Below are 22,392 nucleotides of genomic sequence, written 5' to 3'. Positions count from 1 at the left end.
ATAATTTATTTAAAAAACAAAATTCTAAAAATGATTAAATATCTGCTAAATTTATCTTCATTAATTTTAGTATGATATTTATTTTTTAAGAAAGATCAAAAAATTATTCTGTCAAATAATTAAAAATTTCCCGCGGTTTTATCTTGTGACCCAGATGGCGCGCAAACTAGTTCCATTTATCACAGTCACAAAATAAGACCCACACATGTTTAACACGAATAACACATAAACTTACCTCCACAAATATTTGTGAGACGTGTGATATACGTAAGTAATTACGCGCTTGCGCAAAGGTTGTTTACAACTGCGGAGCTCACGATACACACACATGACCTTTTCAAGATGGACACGAGTATACTCAATGGTAGAATCCCGCGTGCGACGTAAACGTGCCATTATAAATCGATCATTACAACAATAATAACACCAAAAAAAAAAAAGGTAAATCCAAAGAAAAACTTATAAAACAACAGCTTGTACATATTGACTGTCTTTACAATAATAGTGACGTTTGAGTATTTGAGTAAAATAAAGTGTCAAGTGTCTACATCAAGGGATTAAAAACAGAAGTGACGCTGCGTCGTGGTGGCAGTAACGACAGCAATCAAATATGTACAAGTAAGTAGACAACAATCTAAATACATACGTTCACTTGTTATTGCGTTTACCAAAACAACAACATACTTATTTTGTTTAACCAATCATTTACCTAACTAATTATATTATTTTATAATTATTGTCAGGTGCTGATGCTACACGAGGCTGTTTTTAAGGCATTTTATTATTTTCCTGTTATTATCATTATTATTATAATTTTTATTTTTTTTTTCTAAACCATCGGGAGTTTATTTTTTTTTAATTGTGGACCTTGAGCCCTCTAGGTCAATACTGCTAAATAAACATTGCAATAAGCAATAAAAAATAAAATAATAGCAATTATAATTACTATTTTTATTATAATTATACTTACAACGTTTCATTGCCATATACATATCCAATTTATAAGAGGTAGTATAGATTGTTTTTTCTCAAATTAAAATTTTTGCAATACTGAAAAAAATTTATAAAAAAATTCAAAATTTAAAAATGAAATTTTATATTAAAAATTTTGAGAGCTTAAATTTTTATTAAATTTTTTCCGGGAATTTTAGAACCCAAAAATTGATGATTAAAGAGCTAAATTTAATTTTTTTTTATTTTGATGGGTTTTAACGATCGTGTTAGTGCGATTTATTGGTATGGTGTGTTGACGAAGATTATAAAACCAATAAACGTGTATTTTCCCTTGGATCCAGTGTATGATAGGGTTGATGGCCTATCTAGTGATAGTGAGGGGAAATAAAATTCCAAGGTGCGTGTTGAGGGTTGCGCGGCTAAAGAATACGATATACATACACTGATTCACTGATATACGTGTTTATATGTATACATAAATATGTGCGGATGTGTATATATGTGTAAAAAGGTAGTAGGAGAACCCAAAAAGGCGTTCCCTAACCTCTGAGTAAATGGGAACAAGTCGATTGGAAATAGTATAGTATATTCAACCTAAATCACATGTTTTGTATGTAATCGATTATTTATTTTTATTTTTATTTTTTTGTTTTGTTAATGTGAGGATATGTGTTTAGGCTTACTCATTCGCCTGTCTGAGTGTAGGTGTATGTTTTGTTTATCATTACTATGTTGAAACGGTTAATGATAATTTAATTAAATAAAATAACTTGTTTGTTAGCCCGCGTTTATTACCTTTTTTATCGTTAAACTCAATTTCTAAATTGTTTTGTTTTTCAGGTGCAACAATCGAGTTTGTGTGTGCGTGCGTTGGAATTTTTTTTAACGAGATTGTTTGTAGTGGATGAACTTGAATTTTTATTTTCGAATGATGTTTTTTGGGCAATTAACGTGAATTGTTTATTTTGTTGATTAATCATTAGTTTAAAGTTAACAATGTTGATGTTGTTTTAATAGCTTTGTTTTTTTGGGTTTTTCTGTTATCTATTAAATTATATTTATTGACAATTTATTGGAGTTATTTATAATAGCTAGTTAGAGTCGTGTTTGGATTAATTGAATTTTTTTTTTAATTAACTATTTTTTAGTTTGGATAATTTATATTAAGAAAAATAAGCATTATTTTTTTTAAGTGAAATAATTTATAAAAATTTCAAACAATTTTTGTGTTGAAGAAAAAATATTATTGTAAATGTAAAAAAATATTTTTCACTTCAATGGAAATTTAGAAAAATTTTAAAAAGTAGTGTGATTTTTTTTGAATATTTCATTTATTTTTTTTAAATTAAAAATTATAATGATCATTTTTGTTAAAAAATATTTTTATGTGTATTTAAACCGATTTAATATTTAATTTTTTTTAATATTTGATTTATTTTTTTAAAATTAAAAATTATAATGATAATTTTTGTTAAAAAATATTTATAAAAAATATTTTTATGTATATTTAAATCGATTTAATATTTAATTTTTTAAATTAAAAAAAAAATTAATAATTCATTAAAATTTTTAATTTATTAAAATTTTTAAAGATTAACTTTAAATAAATATTAAATAAAAAATTTATCTGTTACAGATTTGCCTGAAAAAATCTCTAATTATGTGAACAATCCAACAAGGATAAATCCTCGCTACTAAGTAGAACCCAACTAATCAAAATAAAGACGATTTTATTCACAACGACGGCGATGTCTTCTAGTCGGGGTCAGTCAACATCATCGGGGCCCATAGTACGCTGTGGACATCTCCGTAAAAGTGGTTCCCTGATATCAGGGTTAAAACCTCTGAAAAAAAAGTACTTCGTATTGCGCGGAGACTCTCCAGGGCACCCGGCATGTCTCGAGTACTACGATAACAAGAAAAAGTTTGACAACAAGCAGCAGCCAAAGCGTACAATTACCATGAAAAGTTGCTACAATATTAATCGGCGTAATGACACCAAACACAAGTATGTAATTGCGCTCTACACTAAGGACGGGTGCTTTTCCCTGATACTCGACAGTGATAAAGATGTCGATGATTGGCTCACCGCAATGCTGCTCCTTTCCGGTGATGTTCCTGATGGTGAATTACCACGTCCTACATTCGGTAAATATTTCCATTTGTTTGGTTTATTTTTAAATGGATAATACATCAATGTTTTTTTAAATTTATAGAACACGTGTGGGAAGTTACTTTGCAAAAGAAAGGTCTTGCTGAACGGATGAACATAAATGGATCCTATCGGCTTTGTTTGACTGATCATTCGCTGAGTTTAATAAAAGCTGGGGACAAAAAATCCGACTGCCTTGAATTTCTAGTAAATATATTTTATTTATTTATAAATCTTGTTTTTTATAAGAACGATAGATTAATATTGTTTGGTATCGTTCTTTATGAGTCTGAAATAAAAAATTTGACCAGACTGTTAGTAATTAAGTTGCTTAATTGAAAAATTTTGGAGGTCAAAACGCTTAAGGGGGAATACTACTGTGATGCTCGAAAAAAAGGTGATTTTTAGGAATTTTTTTGACAGGGAAAATAAAGAAATTCGAGGATCGGATTTTCTTTATTTTATTAAGGGTACATTAAAGATTATTATCCTAAATTTTTATTAAAAAATATTTAATCATTGCAAAGTTAACAATCTCGTAGAGCACTAGAAAAAATTTCCCCTTCCATGGTCATACCGATAATTTAAAAACGGATTATCTGAAAACAAAAACCCTAATTGCTTTTTAATCAGTAAAAATGTGGTTATCGTTGCACGGGCGGAATTTCAAAAATTTTTATTTTAAAGATTTTTTTAGTCGGGTTAAAATAAAAAAACAGTACAAATAATGAGAAAATTTTCAATCAGAGCCATTTTTTTTGAAAATTAAAATTTTCAAAATTCCGTACGTGCAACGATAACTACATCCTTAATGATCAAAAAGCAATGGGTTTTTATTTTCAAATGATCCGTTTTTGAGTTATCGATGCGACCATGGAGGGGGAAATTTTTTCTAGTGCTCTACGAGATTGTCAATAACTTTGTAATAATTCAATATTTTTTAATAAGAATTTAAGGTAATAATCTTTAATGTACCCTTAATAAAATAAAAAAATCCGATCCTCAAATTCCTTTATTTTCCCTGTCAAAAAAATTCCTAAAAATCACTTTTTTTTCGACTGTCACAGTAGTGTTCCCCCTTAAAATGACGGGCTGGATATAACTTTTTTTTTTTACTTTTAAAAATAACTTTATCTATCATTTAGATAAGTACATAATAGAGCTACATGTTTTTATACTTTTACTTTTTATAAATTTTTCCTATCTTGCGACTTTGAAATTATTTGTTTTTTAAATATTTTATGTTTTGTTAATTAAAATTTTCGTTTTATTCTCGTAGTTAAAATTGCTTATAAAAGCCGTGTTCAAAATAAATTTTTAAAGAATCATATCGGCTATAACGTCCAAGGAATTCTTTTATTTATTGTTCAAAAATTACAGTTCACTTTTTATAAAAGGCTTTTTATTCTTAAATGTTAAAAAAAAATATATTGGATTTAATAAAATAAATTATTAAATATTTTGGTGAGAAACAATCATAAGTTCACAGTAAATAAAATCTACCATTAATGTAAAAGCATTTTCTGAAATACACAAATTTTTAAAATTTTTTCATAATTATATTTGATTGATTCTTACTATTTTTCCAATTACATTTATCAATTATAATCAGCTTATAAATCTTGAATTAATAATTCCTGGTCCATCGTTGGGCTTTAACTTATTTTAGATTTCTATATAAATTAATGTTAACAATATGTATATGTATTTATTTGATATTTGTGACTTCTTAGGGAAAAGTGGGTAAAAAACCCTATTTAGGTTTCGTTATGTTGTGGTTAACTTAATTCTACTTCTTATAAACTATGTTTATCTTACATCTATTTACAATATTTACATTTTTTATAGACAGATTTCTATGATTATTAATTAATAGCTGTTGAGGTAGTTTGTGTTTAGCCCAAGGGTTGAGACTAGTGTTTTTACAGACATCCTTTAAAATTTCATGTTGATTTAATTTATTTTTATAAAAGTCGGTCGCTTGTTCGATAATTAATTGATCTAGTTTTGGAATTTTTAGTTTTTTGTGTAACTTAACATTTGATATACCTGGTTCGGCATTTAATATCATTCGTAGACATTTGTTTTGTACAATTTGTATCCGATTATAGTTTGTTTTGCTGGTATTACTCCAGATAGGACACGCATATAATATTACTGGTCTAGTACACATTTTATAAATAATGATCTTGTTTTTAAGAGAAACTTTGCTATTTCTACATATAAGAGAATACAAAATTGATATTGTTGCATTTGCTTTATTAATAATGTTTTTAATATGTTGATTAAAATTTAATTTGGTATCTAATGTGAGACCTAGATATTTAGCACTATTTGTTAACTTTAAAATTTGATTGTTCATCGTGACGTTATTTGTGGCATGGTCACGTTTATGACTATGAATCATTATTCCAGTTTTTTTAACATTAATTTTAATTTTCCATTTATCATAATAGGATTGTAATAAATTGACATGTTTTTGAAGCTCTCGCATTACAATATTTTTTCTATGTGATGATGCAAGAATCCCTGTATCATCAGCAAATAGAGCAAGTGAAGTAGTAGGTATTTTGGGCAGATCATTAATAAATAAGGAGAATAGCAGTGGTCCAAGGATTGATCCTTGGGGTACTCCTGCGGAAATATTTCTATGGGTACTGACTTTATCTCCTACTAATACAGTGAATTATCTTTATTTTGCAAATACTTAAATAGTATGTTTCCACTAGCATTGGCATTTTTACAATGCCAACATACATGTTTAGAGTTTAGATCCCCAGCTAAGACTACTTTGTTATTTAATTTAAAGATGTTCGTTAGGTCAATTGTATTAATCTTTAATTGTGGGGGATTATAGCATGAAATTATTAAAATGTTACCTGGTATTAGTATACCATGCGCTTTAATAGATATTGAGGGAATAAGTACTTCATCGTGTGTTATAGTTTTTTTAATTAATATAGCTACTCTACCGGAAGCTGAGTTGTTACCTCTATCTTTGCGGTAACACATAAATTTTAATATAGAATTTGGCATTTGTTTTTAGCTTAGTTTCACTAATTAGCAATATATCAATGTTATAATTATTAAGAAAGTGCGTAAGTTCGCGAGTTTTGTCTTTTAGACCATTTGCATTCCAGAAAACGATATTGATGTTATTTATTTTTTTGGGGCTAGCCATCATTAAGGCTTTGGCTTATAATTAATAGCCTGGAGGCGTTATCAATGCAGTTTTGTAATTTTATGTTCATGTCAGTTACTATTTTCAACAGGCTAGAAATGTTACATAAGTTATTTAATTTGTTAATTTCTACTATAAGTTTATTAAGTTCTAAGATTTGGTTAATTTCGTTTGCATTGGAATTTGGATTAGGGGTAATTAAGGATGAGGAATGAATATGGGCTAGGTTTGTTTTACTTATCACTGTTGTTTCCGGGCTTGTTGATGTTGGTTGTGTAGAATGTCGGTGAGTCATCCCCGTTGGTGTCTCTGCAGGTAGAATGGGTGCTGAGTTGTTGGTTGGCCATTGGTTAAATTGGCTGCTTGTCTGCGTGTTCGTTCTCCTTCCCAAGTTTGGAAAATGATGTTGCTGTAGGTCAAATGGTTTGTGCCTCATAATGCCCTTTGGCTTCTGATTTTTCTCCAATTAATTGATATGTTTAATGTATTCTGGGCAAAGTTTATTATTTTCTGGATGATCTCCGTTACAGTTTGTGCATGTTGCTGGGCTTTTTTTTATCTTCAACACAAGTTGAAGTTAGATGAGGTAAGGCACACTTTAAACATTTTGGTGTGTTTGCACAGTTATTCATTCCATGCCCAAATTGCTGGCATTTATAGCATTGTGTTATCCTCCTGGAATTTCTGTAATTTTCCCAAGTTATCTTGAACCAATTGATAGTTTTAATTTTCAAGATGTTGTTAATATATTGTTTAGATTCCAGTGTAATCATGTACAATCGAAGGTTAATTGCTTTATCTTGAGTTGAATTTGGTTCGTCAGTTCTTTTCTTCTTTTTCATTTCGATTATCCTTAACGGGCTGATGCCATGAGCCTTAAGCTCGTCTTCGATGATCTTAATGTTGATCTGTGGTAGTCCTCTCAGGGCTAAATGTTTTGGACGGTCTTTTTCAAATGAGTATGTATGGTGCGTAATCCCTAGCACATTAAATAGTTGTATAATTTTTTTATGATCTTCCTTGGAACCAGGATAAACTGTCATTTGTTTATTGTATTTAAAAAAAACTGGATTTGAACATTCTTCTCTAGTTTTGCTCGTAAACATCAATATCACTGATGCACATGCTTATTACTATTGGCGGCACTTTTTACTTTTTTTCTTTTGATAATGTGGGTGCATGGGTTTCGTCATTTTCACTGGAGGATCCTGAGGCATTTAGCCCAATTCTTTTTCTTTTACATTTATAACTGTTGTCAATTTCAGTCCAGCTCTCCTTTTCCTTGTCGGGTGGATCGGTTTGATGTTCCATAGCTTCACTCATGGTTTATAAATTATTATTTGGTCACACAGAACGTACTGAAATTTAGGCGATGTGCACTTGACGAAGGTTCACACAAGACTCAGAAATTTTTTTAATGACAACGTAGTTAACCGATATGATGCAATTTGACGCAATATTTTTACGAACTAAATCTGTTTTTCTAATATGCAAAAACAATTAACTATTTTATTTATAAATAATTTTATCTTTTGTAAATTTTTTAATTTTTTTTATGCATCTGTATTTATTTTCTTTTTGATAATTAAATATTTAGATTATTTTTTATTTTTCAAGCTATTTATTAATAATATCTTGATTAAATATGGATTATGAATAATTAAATATAAATAACTTTATTATCAAGGTTATTGTATTTATTATCTCACATATATCAATACTTTCCGTAATTATAAAAACTTTTCGCATAAATGTGAGAAAATAGTTTCGATATAATACTAAAAAATTTTTTTTTATTTTTTTCTGCGCGTAGACGGTGATTCTATCGATAATGCCGCATAGAGACGTTCACGGTCTAGATGTTGTTAAAATTAAAGGAAATTACTATAATAAATTTTTTAATAACAGATTTTTTGAGCATCAGAGAATTTAAAGCCAAAACAATTTATTAATTATTTTTTCACAGATTTTTTTTTAATAGGTAGCTTTTAATTATTTGTTTAGTATGGATCCTCTTAGATTACATTGTATCAGTTCACTGCAAAACTTTGTAATCTCAGAGGATCCATACTAAACAAATAATTAAAAGCTACCTGTTAAAAAAACTAAAAAAGATAATAATAATTATTAATCTATATTATTAAGGGAATAAGTTTAATTTTGTGGCCAGTGTATTTAAATGATAAAATGGGTTTTTATGGTTAAATTTGGTATCTTTGGAAAAGTTTTGACGTGGAGTTGTGCCTTTTTATGGTTTCATATGATTTTCACCAATAGTCAATTTATGATGATAAGTATTTAGGCTGCATTCGAAAATGCTCTATCTCTAAATACATAATTAAGAAATGACCTTGTATCTTGTGAACTATTGACATTTTTAAAGATATAAGCTCATCCCAATGTTACACTCATCAAGACCTTTCATTTAAATACCCACATCATTTTTTCATATATTTATATATATTATATATTAGGGTGATTTTTTTTTTACTTTTTTTTTTTTTTTTTTTTTCGGTCCTAGTTGCATTGTTTTGGTCAAAAAATATTCTTGTAGGAAATTAAACGCTCTTTAAAAAAGGTTTCTTATAATTTTTTGAGAAATGCAATCCTTCAAAAGTTATTCCAATTGGAATTTGACAATATTAAAAATTTTAAAGTTTTTTTTTACTTTTTGGGGCATCTAATTAATTTATTGCATAATTATACTCAAAATTCTTTTTCCTCTGATTTTTTTTCTGAATATAAAAATTATTTTAACGATATTTTAGCCGTAAATGCATTTAAAAATGTGTATTTTATATAAATGCATTTAAAAAGTGTATTAAGTATAGACCGGATAGAAAAGTGTAAAAAGTGTATTATATAAATAATAAAAAAATAATATACATTAGAAGAAAAAAGCTGGATAAAAAAAAAAAACAATAATTAAAATCTTTATATCAGAAAAAAGTAATTAAAGAAAGGATTTTTAAATGCAACTAATCGTTAAAGAGCTACAGAATTACTTAGTAAAAAAACTTTAAAATTTTTATGAGTGTCAATTTCCAATTCGAATAACTTTTGAAGGCTTGCATTTATCAAAAAATTATTAGAGACCTTTTTTGAAGAGCGTTTAATTTCCTACAAGAATACTTTGTGACCCAAACAATTCAACAATTCGTTAAAGAACTACAAAATTCCAAACTTAGCACAAAAAAATTTCCCATGTTAATTAAATGGAAAATGGAAAATCGTGATGAGGCACAACTTAATATTAAAATTAAGAGCTCCCGTTTTACCAGGCGCCCTTTTTCGGTATCTTGAACAATATTTTCCGTATAGTTTAAAAAAAAAAAAAATAGTCGATTTTTTTGATACAGCCTATTCTTTATAGATAAACTTTTGTAATGTAAGATATTTATCATATCCTACTTTTCTAGCCTTAAAAAAATATATTGAACAAAAAATATAATATTACAAAGAAAGAAAACAAGATATTAATAAGTTAAAATCGATGATCAGCCAAAATTTCACGGAAAAATCAATTCAAGGCTTAATATCTCGCTTAATATTGATCTTAGCGATTTGGTCTATAGGACTTTTTTTTGTAGAAAATTGAATTCCCTACAAGTTTGTCGTTCACATTTTTACCGTAGCTCTTGTTATTTACGATATAAGTGCGAAAAAACGCGAATTTGATGGAAAAATCAGGTTCAGTGGCCTGTACTGCCTCACCAGTGTGAGTTACGACTTTGCCGCAATGGGCACTTTTGTAGAGCGATCAATTCTGAGAAAAAACCATCTTCGGTCAAAGTGATCCCATGAAATGCCGCTGAGCTTAAGAAATTAAAAAATTAAAAATCAGAGTTTTTGTGTATTTTCAATGGGAAATCTTTACACGCCTTGTTTGATGACTTAAATTAATATTAAGGGCTCAAACTTTCAGGGAATTTTTTTTTGGGTATTTCCAACAAGAATTCACGATGGGACCGAAAAAAAAAAAAAATCACCCTATTATATATATGTATAAATATTACTAACTGTTACCCGCCCGCTCCGCTGGGTACTTCTAATTGTGTTTAGAAATGAATAGAATTGTATTTTTAGACCTAGACTTGAAATTTAATTGGAGTATTGTTTTGACTTACACACAGATTCTAAATTCCATCGGATTGACCTGTACCTTTTATTCATGTGATTATTCTAGCTAATATTTATTGTAATTTTCAATGTGCTATCACTATAACATTTCCGTGGCCATCTTCCAAAAATGAATAATAATTGACATAAAGAAAAAAAATTTTTTAATCGGTTGACCTTGAGGGCCATCCCTGTAATTTCCTGTTTCTCTTAAGATTCTATCAAATTTTATATCTATAGAAACTGTATTTGAAGAATATGAATTTTTTTGACAATTATCACTCCCGTACTCCTATGTTGGGGAGGAATTTCGTAAGATCCCATTCGATATGATTTCTACATTATAAATAAAAGGTTCCAACAAAACTTCGAGTCCATAGAAACTATTGTTTGAAAATGAGAGATTTTTATTGTTAACGCCCCCGCAATCCTTTTTGGGGTTAGAATTCGAGAAAATCCATTCTCAGCTGAACTTGACATTATCCACGAAGATTCTTGCTAAATTTGAAGACTGTAGAAGTTACAGTTTGGAAATTGAAATTTTAGATTTTAACACACTTACCCCCGCAATCCTCATCGGAAGTAGAATTTTTTAAAATCCGTTTTGAGATGATCTTCGTGTGAAAAATAAAAGATTCCCACCAAATTTACAGCTTTTAGAAGCTATATTTTAGAAATTAAGATTTCTCATTGTTAACCCACCCCTGCGATCCTTATTAGGGGTGGTCCGTCGTAATATCCACTCTTAAATCATTTCTGTATCACAAATAAAAAAGAGAAAACTCCGATCATAAATTATTTTTGCATCACTTAAAGAAAATTCCTACCGAATTTGGAGTATATAGGAGCTATAGCTTGGAAATTAAAAATTTTCAAAATTAATATCCACCCCCGCAACCCCCTGAGGGGTGGAATATCGTGAGATTCGTTCATAATTTATTTTTACATCACTTATAGAAAATCCCTACAAAATTTGGAGACTGTAAAAGTTATAGTTTGAAAATTTAAAATTTTCATTGTTAATATCCACCCCCGCAACCCCCTGTGGGGGTGAGATATAGCGAAATTCGCTCAAAAATTATTTCTATATCTCTTTTAGAAGATTCCCACTAAATTTGAAGTCGATATGAGCTATAGTTTGAAAACGGGAATTTTTCATTGTTAACGCCCCCGCAACCATCCTTGTGGGTGGAATTTCGTAAAATCCGTTCTTAGCTGACCTATACTCGGCGAAAGGAATATTCCTATCAAATTTCAAGTCTCTAGGTCTTATAGTTCCAGAGATATCGTGATGAGTGACTATATCTATAGAAAGTCTCCTATATATATGAAAAATATATCAAAATGCATGTGGGTACTCAAATGAAAGCTCTTGATGAGTGTAACATCGGGGGGAGCTTATATGTTTAAAAACGTCAATATTTAAGAAAGTACAGGGCATTTTAACAAATATCTTATGAACCATTGACAGTTTTAAAGATATAAGCTCATCCTGGTGTTACACTCATCAAGACTTTTCATTTAAGTATCCACATTATTTTTTCATATATTTATATATATTATATATATATATATATGTATATATGAAAAATATATAAAAATGCATGTAGGTACTCAAATGAAAGCTCTTGATGAGTGTAACATTAGAATGAGCTTATATCTTTAAAAACGTCAATGGTTAAGAAAGTACAGTGCAATTTACCAAAAGTCATTATTTAATAAAGCAAAATTTTATTAATTTATACTTCACAAGTCACGGCAGTCACATAGTGACTGCAAGGTTGCTAGTTAATTATTAATCCTTAATAATAATATTAATTTTATACTTCATACTTTATATTTTACATGTGCTAAATATTTGTAACCTCTATTGCGATTGTAAATGTACAAAAAAAGCAATAAATATTTATCTATCTATCTAATTTATTAATTAATAACAATTAAAAAATACTAATAAAAAATAAAAATTTACAGCTGACAACTGTTCGAAGATGCGGGTGCATGGAGCGTTATTTTTATATGGAAGTCGGGCGTTCAGCAGTGACCGGTGAAGGAGAGTACTGGATGAAAGTCGAAGACGCAAATATTGCTCTTAATATGCACACGGCAATATTAAACGCGATGAGCAGCAACGCGAGCAATCGCGACAAAGAAGATTCAGCGTCTCTGTCATCAAAGACACGAATGCGAAGTTTTTCGGCGAATGAAGCGAGCAAGCCGATAAGTGTTCTAGGCGTTCGACGTCCCACTTCTAAGCTACACGGTTTTTCACCTTTGGGTAAGAATATTTCTTAGTAATTTTACTTATTCATTTATTCATTTATAAATATTCATTTATCAAAGAGGGCTAGATGTACGTTAAATAAAAAAATAGACGGTAAATGTTAGAGTAGAGTGTTAGAATAGTAACATACGTGGATCGTGGGACTTTACAGAAGAGCAAACAGATCATGAGGATCCATCTGTACTTAATGGACATGTACTGGATAATAGAGAGCTGAATTCTGAATCAGCTACTGCTACTACATCAATCAGTTGTAGTCAATCACTGATTCCCACGTCTGCAAATTTAATTACGGGTCTGTTTTCTATCACAGTAGTAGTTGTTTACTCCTCATCATTTTTAGTTCTTCGTTATTTTTGGTATTTTTTAATTGTTTTTATCATCCACAATTTTTACTCTAAATATTTCATTAAAAATTTAAAATATTTATATGGAAAAAAGTAAAATTAATGTAGAAAGTTTAAAAGTCACAATTTATAATTTAATATCGAAAATGTGATTAGTAGCTGTCATTATAGTAAATAACGACTCTCATCTTGAAAAATTACAGGTTCAAACAGTGAAAATTGCCATTTCAATATATAGTTTATATCATAAGGAAGGGGAAGGTCTCATCCTCAGAGAATTAACTATTTGAAAAAGTAAAAATTCTACTCTTAAAATATATATTTTACCAGTTGAAGCAAATCAATAATTATAGTTTGATTTTTAGCGTTGCATTTAAAATTTACCATTTGTACTTTGTAAATATTGACTTTGCACATATAGAAAATTTACACAGAAAGAAAAATTTCTTGTCTGGAGAACAAAATTCTTGGCTCAAGAAAATTTTTGGGTGCCTGAAGGAAGACCGAAGTTGTGTTGACCGGAGTAAAAATTTTTCTTGAAATTCTATTCTTGGTGGAAGTCATTTTTTCTTAGTTCAAATTATCATAAATACTTGATACAATAAATTTTTATATTTGATCAAGATTTTTAAATACTTTAGGGAAGTTGCGCCACCTACTTCAGCTGAGAAAAAAATTTTCTCTTTAATATTTGATACCCATTTTATATTATTTTGGCGTGCAATTATACATATTGAATGAAAAAAAATTATTCAATATTATTTGATCTTCCCATTTGACATGTTAATCAATAAAAATATTAATGAAAATTTACTTCTATCTTTATATTTAATTTTTTGGAGCAAAAGGGAAATTTTCTCAAGACAAGAAAATTAACTTCTATCAAGAACTAAATTTTTTGACGTAAGAGGCTGAATTTTCTCTAAACAACAAGATTTTCTTGACTTAAATAAATTTTTTTGGATCAAAATACGTATTTCTTAAAGCAAGAGAATTAATTTTGTTGGAATAAGTAAAATTTCTTGTGTCAAAAAAAAATTTTTTTTCACTCAAGAAAATAATTATGAAGAAAAATATTTTCTTGGCTCAAGTGAACCTTTTTTTCTGTGTAGTTACTATAGTTTATATTTTTTACATATCATGCGATCATTTTTTAGGTACGAAATGATAAATATCAAAGTCAAAATTCTTAATTATCATACTTTAACATTTTCGACTTTCACATAGCGAATATTATTGTTTGAAATAGTATTTTTTTCTATGTAAATAATGAATTGTAACATTTAAATGATAAATATTATAAAGTAATTGTGAAAATCACGATTTTACTGTTTGAAATGGTAATTTTTGCCAGTTGATCATTACTTACTATAAATCGACTATTATTCATTACAGTTTACTTTTTTCCATGTAAGTATTGTATTATAAAAAAAAATCGAGACTCTAGATGATAAAAATTAAAAAAAAAAAAAATACTGGCAATAAAAAAAAAAATAAATTCATGAATCTTCATTGATCATTGTAAAAAAAAAAATGCTTATGGGTTTGCTGAGCTTAAATACATGTTATCAGAGCATGGCTAAAGTGGCGATAATTAGGGTCAGGCTGTAGGACTAATGGATTAAGACTAGGGTCTTGTAAATAAAAAAAAACATTGGGCGAAATGGGTTTGCAGTTGGTGCAGGACCTAGAAGCCTTGGGACTTATACGATCGGTGGTTCAGCTACCAAAAGACGTCATTCATTAGCGACCCAGTCGATCTGTACCAATAAATCCCAATCCATAATCACAGATGTTGCATCACCAATATCATCTCCAACATCAACAACTACTTGTACATCTTCAACAACAATCAACACAAACTCTACGACAAAATCCCATCAGAGAACCCTGTCGCTGCCCTTAGCCGCTGTTATCAATCAAACGCAATCATCCAAAAGACCCGTATTACGCTGTATGTATTTTATTTAACAACTCACTTCTCCTCCCTTCCTGTCCTTACATTTTCCTCCTATGTTCTGCACATTTTAACACGCTTATCATTTTTCAATGTATCAAATATTTATATTTAACTGTATATATCGATCTATCTTAATTAACATGCATTAGAATTAGTGGTGTTGAGTTTATTTTTACAAACAATTGATGTTCTTTCAATAATTTTTACACATTTTTTAGTTAAAGGTTATTTTTGTATTATTCCTGGAGAAATTTATCATGTGAATTTAAAAAAAAAAAATAATGACAAAATTTTTTTATCTTAAAACAATTTCATCGTTTTTAAAAAATGAAATTTATTAAGAGATCATTTTGGTTCCGGCGCTCGAAAAAAAAGCAGAATCTTTTTTTTTTACTCAGAAGTTATTATAGATATTAGATTAATATATTAATATTAATTAATAGAAAAATTTATTCAGCTCAACACACATTCTTTAATAACACAAAAAATATCTAACTATTTTTTTTTATATTTTTTACATGATTATGAATAATCAATGGGTGAACGGAGCTCCTCCAAACGTTGGTATGTCGCTGACGTAAATGAAAACTTGATAACGGCTTATCTAATATACAAAAACCAAAATTATTTACCTTCAATATATAATTAGTTATTGCACCAGCTACGGAGACTAATATTTATTGATAAAAAACAAAATCGCTGAGATTTAAAAAAAAATTGAAAAATGAGCCTTTTATTTAGTTTTTAGTCCTAAAAAAAAAAAATAGTAAAAGTCAAAATTAATATAAACCTCGTAAAATAATATATTTACAGTGAGCCGATCACTTAAAAATTTCAACACAGTATTTTTAGATATATGTACTTTTGAAATATGTAAAAAAAATTTTTTTTTTAATGTTACAATCCAGAATGATCCTTTAAATTGTTTTATATGATAAAAAAATTTGATCATCACAGGAATAGAAATTATTTTATTAAAAAATTTTTAACAATATCTTTAACTTTCTATGACACTGGAATTAGAAGACATTAGATCATTTTTTTATTTTTGTTTAAAAATAAACCAGGTTTAGAAAATTGTTTTAAAAAAATTTCCTTTACAATTTTGGTAAATATTTACAAGTGGGGTCAACGATTTTAATTTTCATTTTTTTGAACGAAATTTCTTTTTGATTTTATTGATATATTTTTTTTTTGAAAAATACATGAAAAAATGAACAATTAAAAAAAAAAGTTAATTATCACAATTTTAATAAATTTTCAAAAAAATTTATAAATTTTTTAGAAAATTGTGATATTTAACTTTTTTTTTTTGTTTTGGTTGTTCGTTTTTTTATGTACTTTAAAAAAAAGTATATCAAAAACATCCAAAAAAGATAAAATAGAAATTTTATCCAAAAACATGAAAGCCAACATTTTTTCCAACTTTCAAAGATGATTTTTTAATTGAAATATTAATTTTTTGATATTTTCGATATCACCACCATAAATCCGCCGTAAAAAAGAAGTTAAAAAAAAAAAACATTATGATGATCCATCAATTCATCATCCAGTGATAAAAAAATTAACTTGACTCAAGAGCCAAAATCTTGAACCAAGCATACTATTTTGAAGGAAATGATTTCTTTGAGTCAAGAGAATAAATTCTTGAGACAAGAAAAATCTACTTAAATCAAGAATAATTCCTTGACTATAGAATTTATTCTCCTGACTCGAGAAAATCATTTTCTTCAAAATGGTATTCTTGGTTCAAGATTTTGGCTCTTGAGTCAAGTTAATTTTTTTATCAATGTCTATTTTTTATGGCCAAAAATAGGTTTGACCCTACTTGTAAATAATGACAACAATTTTTATCGTTTTCTAAAAATAGAATTTTTTAAATATATTTTTCTTAATCTAATTTATTTATTAAAAAAATTAAAAAAATCATCAGATGTCTCAATTTCAGTATCCTAAAATTTTCAAAAATAAAAAAAAGTTCATCAATTGTTAGTAAATTTTAAACTTCGCATCACTAAAATGGGATGCTTCAATAAAAACTATCTTCAAAAACAAGAAAAAAAAAATTTTTTTTCCTCCCTTAAAAAAGTTACAATCCAACTGACTGACCAAAAAATTGATTACAGGTACAGGTCGTGACCGTTGCGACAGTCTTCCATCGCGAGCACGGACCACCAGCGAAGGGCTCCCAACACCTCTGCTACCTCACCCTCGAACGAGCCACCTGACGCCTCACCCGACGCGTCCTCACTCAATGTACACCCGGGGTCTATCTTACTCGCCGCCAGTGTCATCAATGCCGATAAGCCCGGCGTCTAACGCGTGTTCCACGGATTCCGCTGGTTCCTCTCTATCAATGGACGATCAGACAGACATCATGGACGAGAGCGTGACTGCGGGTCGGTACGGCCACTCTTTGACCCCTGACGAGCCGGTGATCCTCGAGGAGAACATGGACGACTACGCTCATTGGTCAACGAGTTCCCACTTGCAGCAAAAGTACTCGCCTAACTTCAAGTCTCACTCCTCATCCCAGCAGAGTTCCTACGTAGAGATGTACAGCCCCTGTGGATCCAGTCCCGGTCGTGGAACTTTGGGACCCGGTCAAGGAGGAGTTCAGAACAACTTTCCCGGGAATGGTCCCAATTCCGGGATCTACTGTCCCAATTCTGGAGCGTACTTGCCGATGAGTCCAGGAACGGCAGTCCATAGTCACTCTCACTCGCGAGCTTCGTCATTAATCGAAGAAGCGACGTTGCCTGACGGCTACGTCCCCATGGCTCCAGTTCGCGATGACGAGTACGTCGACATGGACCCCGTGAACCAAAACGGACACTCATACCACGACGATATGATGTCCCAACACGGAAGCAGCTGCTCGGTAACTTCTGGAACGCCTAGTACTGATCTGCGCTTCAGTGAGTACCCGCTGGACAAAGTTGCCAGTTATCTAACTCCTTCTGAGGAGGATCCGACGAGACCAACGCGTGCCTACTCGGTGGGTTCCAGACCCGATCCAGCGAATCGTCACCGTAAAAACCGCATCGACATCGCGGTCCAAGAAGCTAATCGCGTACGTGCCTTCAGTGTCGGAAGTCGCTCAAAGCGCCCGGAACTGGGTCGTCTTGCGGCGAATGTTCACGCACGTCTGCCTACTACTGACGGTACTGGGAACTCAAAGTCTAATTCCGCGCCATTGCTGTCAAGCTCTTGGGGCCACGCTTCAGGGTGCTCTGTTAACTTGGACAGGATGGAAGATCTGATGGAAATGGACTTCTCAAGGAATGTACCGCCTACGACGCTGTCGTCTACACCATCTTCGTGCTCACATTCGCACTCTCACTCGCATTCTTATTCCACTGCCACTGATAACAGCTCGTACATAGACATGTCGCCAGGACAACCTCATCCGTCGGTTAATGCTCCTTATGTTGATATGAGCGGTATCAGCAAGGTAAATTTTTCGTTTTTTATTTTTTTTTATTTTTAGTTATTGGTTTTGCACACCTTGAATGGTATGAGTATATGTCATTATATTTTTATATTTGATATAAGGGAAAAGACCCAGTTATTGACACTCGCTTAGTTATTGACACTTGCAATTTTATTTAAATTGAATATAATAAATTAATAAGTATAATTTTTGAATTATAAATTTTAAGATAATTGGTTTTTTAAGAAAATTTTATTTTTTTAATTAAAATAAAATTGCAAGTGTCAATCAACTAGACCAGTGTCAATAACTGGGTCTTTTACCTTAGAAAGATTTTTTGAAGTTGTTGAGATTATCGGGCTTGAAAAAAAAGTTTTTGTAACTTTCTTGGGGCTACTGAAAAAAAAAGTTTGGAAAATCCAAAAGTGCACGCCTCATAACGCTCATTCATTTTTTAAGAAAAAATAAATTGTGTAATTGATTGAAAAAAAAAAAAAAAATTATAATTAAGTAATTTCTTAGAGTATTTTTTTTTTTTCAAATATCAGCCCCCTTTTTTCTTGTCATATGCGCACGCAGTCTAAAAAAATTTAGCTTGATCAAGTGGCGCCATAGTTTTCACGTGACAAATAAGAAAAATTCGTTTGTCTTTGTACAGTTGTATCGTAGTAAATTTTAATAAAAATTCAATTTAAAAAAAAAATACGTAAACTAGGCCACTGATATGAAATACGGACCGAGTTCAGCACATTCTTAAACTAATAAAAAAGGTCTGGCCTTGAAATATCAATTCGTTCGGGAGTAATCGTTGGTACATCCAAAATAGGGTGACATCCGGACGTCCACGTAAAATTTTTTTCAAAACGTTTTTTTTTTTTCAAAATAGCTACATGAAATGATTTTAGAAAATAAAAGATGGATTAATTTAAGTGTTTTCTCGGTGTACATCTACTTATATTATTGTATAAGTGTAATATGGTTATGATAGAGACATTTAAAGATCACAAAATTGCTTGACCTTGACAAGTCGAGTATAAAGCACAACCTCACGCGCTTCGCGCTATGAGGCGTGCAAAATTACCTAGGGAAATTATATAAATAGGGATGTAAAAATGAAATTTTTTAATAATGAAAAATAAACATTATCTTTCGACTTTAAATTTTAAAAAATTACAAAATTTTTATACAAATTTTCATTGAGAAAGCAATTTGATAAAAATTTTCAAATTAGATAAATTTTGTATCATGCTATTTATGGGTTTTTAAATGAAAAAATAGTAAAGGTTTCAAAAGTTTGCATTCGATACAATTGGCTCAATGAGAAATTTTGAAAAAAATCATTAGTACCTTTTTTTAACAGGTTTAAAAGAAAAGTTAAATAACAGCAGAATGTGAATATCAAAAAAGTGTCAATAGAATATAAATTTAATGAATTTATTAATTTGACATAGAAAAAAATTATATAGGAAAATCATATAAATGGCGTTGTAAAAATGAAATATTTTGATCATATCATAAAATATTTACAAAGAAAAACTGTTGAATTTACGAGTAAGAAAATGTAAAAATTACATGGTTGAATAATGTTATATTTACAAAGAAAAACTGTCGGCTTAAAAGGTATAAATATGTAAAAATTACATAATTAAATACAGTCGAGTTGCGTTATGAGTCCGGCTTGTTTTCTTTTTTCTTTAACCAGACTCGCGTTAATATGAGAGAGACACAAAGAGGATTCATAACGCGACTCGACTGTAATGTAATATTGACAAAAAATTATGTTAATTTTTTAGGAGTAAAATACTGATTTGAAAAACTTGAAAAAATGAGACGTTATAAGTTTTGGTTCATTGATTATATTTTAGCTCATATGGATGGTAGGGAAGCTTATGTTTCAAGAAATTTTTAGCAGCCAGTGTATCCGTAATTGAATAATGTGTAAATTGCTTTTAAAAATTACTGATCAAAAATATTTCTTTTAAGTCTCCTAAAAAAAAATTTCAAAAAGAAAAATCTTAGTTAAAATAAAAAAACTTATTTTTCTTTTCTTAATTCACGGAAAATGATGTTAAATTATATTTTTTAATATTTTTAGAGCTTTTAAAATTTTAATGATGAATTAAAATTTTTTCTATGAAAATTTAACAGTTTTTCCGTATGTCAAATTTACATTTTTTACAACGTAAATCTTATATTTCTAAAACTGTAAAAATGACATTTTTACGTTTACAGTTTTTTCAATGAAAAAATTACATTTATAAAAATGTTAGTTTGACAGATATGTCTCGGCAGGAGTGAATGTATAAATTAAACAGTTTTTTCTGTAATTTTCGAACAGGACTTTTTTTCCGTGTATATTTGACACTATTTTCAAATCTTAAAAAATGTTCAGAAACATAAAATTTATATCTTCTTAGAAAAAAATAGAAGAAGAAATACAAAGTTTGACAATTAAATCAATGTTTAAAACGTTTATATCAACAAAAAGTGTCTAAAACAAAGTATTTTGAGAAAACTACCGTTATAGTATATTTAAATTTCTCTTAGAATTTCAAAAATACTTGAAAGAAGACAATTTAGAGCAAAATTTTGCAATGAGTCTCATAGATTCGTCAAAAAATGAAAAAACCTCAAAATTTATTATAAATTAAACTTTTACTTCAAATAAATTTTGAAGTAGTAATTTTATTAAAAAATTACTTAAAACCTTTTTTCTAGAGCGTTAAATTCTCTATAAAAAACACGTCACATTTTTTTCAGTATGACAATTTGTAAATGAGTTAATAATACTTTTTGTAACAAAAAATGATTCAAACAATTTTTTAAAAATACCAATTTTATTTTCATTACATATACGACTGTTGAAGGTGTGCAGTTTTGAATGAATTATTTCTTAAAAAAATATCTTATCTAATGAATACCATATTTAAATTTCAGATAAATCGTAATAATAATAATAACCTTAATAACAATAACAATAACAATAATAATAATAACAACAACAACAACAATACAACTGCCAATCATAATCATAATACAATGCATACATCGACAATAACAATGATGCATAAGCCAATAATAAAGACTTTAAAGCCAGTCGTTGAGGCTGAAGGACCATTTGTACGTATGGAAGAATCCCTGGAAGAGTTATTACCGCGGAATATTAGCCCTAAGCAAAATCAACAGGTTTCCTCGCCCATGCAAGAGGATTATATGCAAATGAATGGACCACCAGGTAAATTATTATTATTATTAAATTTCATTCAATTGTCTATTTTAAAAAGGGCACTTTTTTTTCCTTACATTTTTTATTGTAAAAAATTTTAAGTGAAAAAAATTTTATAATGTGTCCTGAAAATAGACGATTGAATAGTTCTCAAACTAAACCTCAACATCAATTCATAAAATAAAATAAAATTATCAGGTGTAATGAGAACAGCGCCAGTAGATTTTCCTCAGCCGCGTAAGCCACCAGAAGGCTACGTAGAAATGAATTTCAAAGCGCGGCCAACCATGGAGCAGAATTATATCAACATGACAATGGGCTCAGGATTGAGAACACGCCGACGATCAAGACCCAGCAACCACCGCAAAGAGAAATCCCAAAGATCCCAACCAATCTCAATAATGTCAAACAAACCAGCTCAGGCGCCGAGTTTCTTGCCGCTGAATGGAAGCTCGACTTCCGAAAGTTGCGCAAGCACCCCAGCGTCAACGGATGACGCGACACCTACGTCATCTGCGACGATATTCCCATTTTCTCTCAACAGTCCTCAGTCTCCCGTGAAGCCTTTTGGCCGTTCGTCCGGAAACGGCAACGATAACGACGATAACAACGAGGACGACAAAACCAAGAGCATGACTACGTCATCAGAGTGTTCGCCTGACGGTGACTACGCACTCATGACTCCTGGAACGGTTCCAGCAGGAACGGTTCCCCCCGCCACCACTAACATACCCAC

At 29.8% G+C, this 22,392-nt stretch overlaps 1 protein-coding gene across 8 annotated transcripts in view; it reads left to right on the top strand.

The window, feature by feature from the left end:
- Nucleotides 1-255: 255 nt before the first annotated feature.
- The window catches only part of LOC123268301 (dual specificity protein kinase splA), a 23,291-nt gene continuing 1,154 nt past the window's right edge, over nt 256-22,392 (top strand). The window contains exons 1-9 of one of the 8 annotated variants that reach the window (XM_044733257.1): nt 256-618; nt 2,591-3,102; nt 3,171-3,313; nt 12,381-12,684; nt 12,842-12,985; nt 14,713-14,991; nt 17,124-18,451; nt 21,368-21,665; nt 21,855-22,392. The exon at nt 21,855-22,392 is cut by the window's right edge and continues 1,154 nt beyond it. In XM_044733257.1, coding sequence (XP_044589192.1) covers nt 2,703-3,102; nt 3,171-3,313; nt 12,381-12,684; nt 12,842-12,985; nt 14,713-14,991; nt 17,124-18,451; nt 21,368-21,665; nt 21,855-22,392 — 3,434 coding nt within the window. In that variant the 5' untranslated portion in view covers nt 256-618; nt 2,591-2,702. Of the gene's footprint in view, nt 619-1,226; nt 1,352-1,452; nt 1,662-2,590; nt 3,103-3,170; nt 3,314-12,380; nt 12,685-12,841; nt 12,986-14,712; nt 14,992-17,123; nt 18,452-21,367; nt 21,666-21,854 lie in introns of those variants that run through there. The other 7 variants (XM_044733260.1, XM_044733259.1, XM_044733258.1 and 4 more) reach the window with 7 other exon arrangements.

Source organism: Cotesia glomerata, linkage group LG7 (genome assembly GCF_020080835.1).
Source record: "Cotesia glomerata isolate CgM1 linkage group LG7, MPM_Cglom_v2.3, whole genome shotgun sequence".
Taxonomy (NCBI): Eukaryota; Metazoa; Arthropoda; class Insecta; order Hymenoptera; family Braconidae; genus Cotesia; species Cotesia glomerata.
The sequence above is the reverse complement of the archived record's forward strand: the minus strand, read 5'-3'. Positions and strand labels throughout refer to the sequence as shown.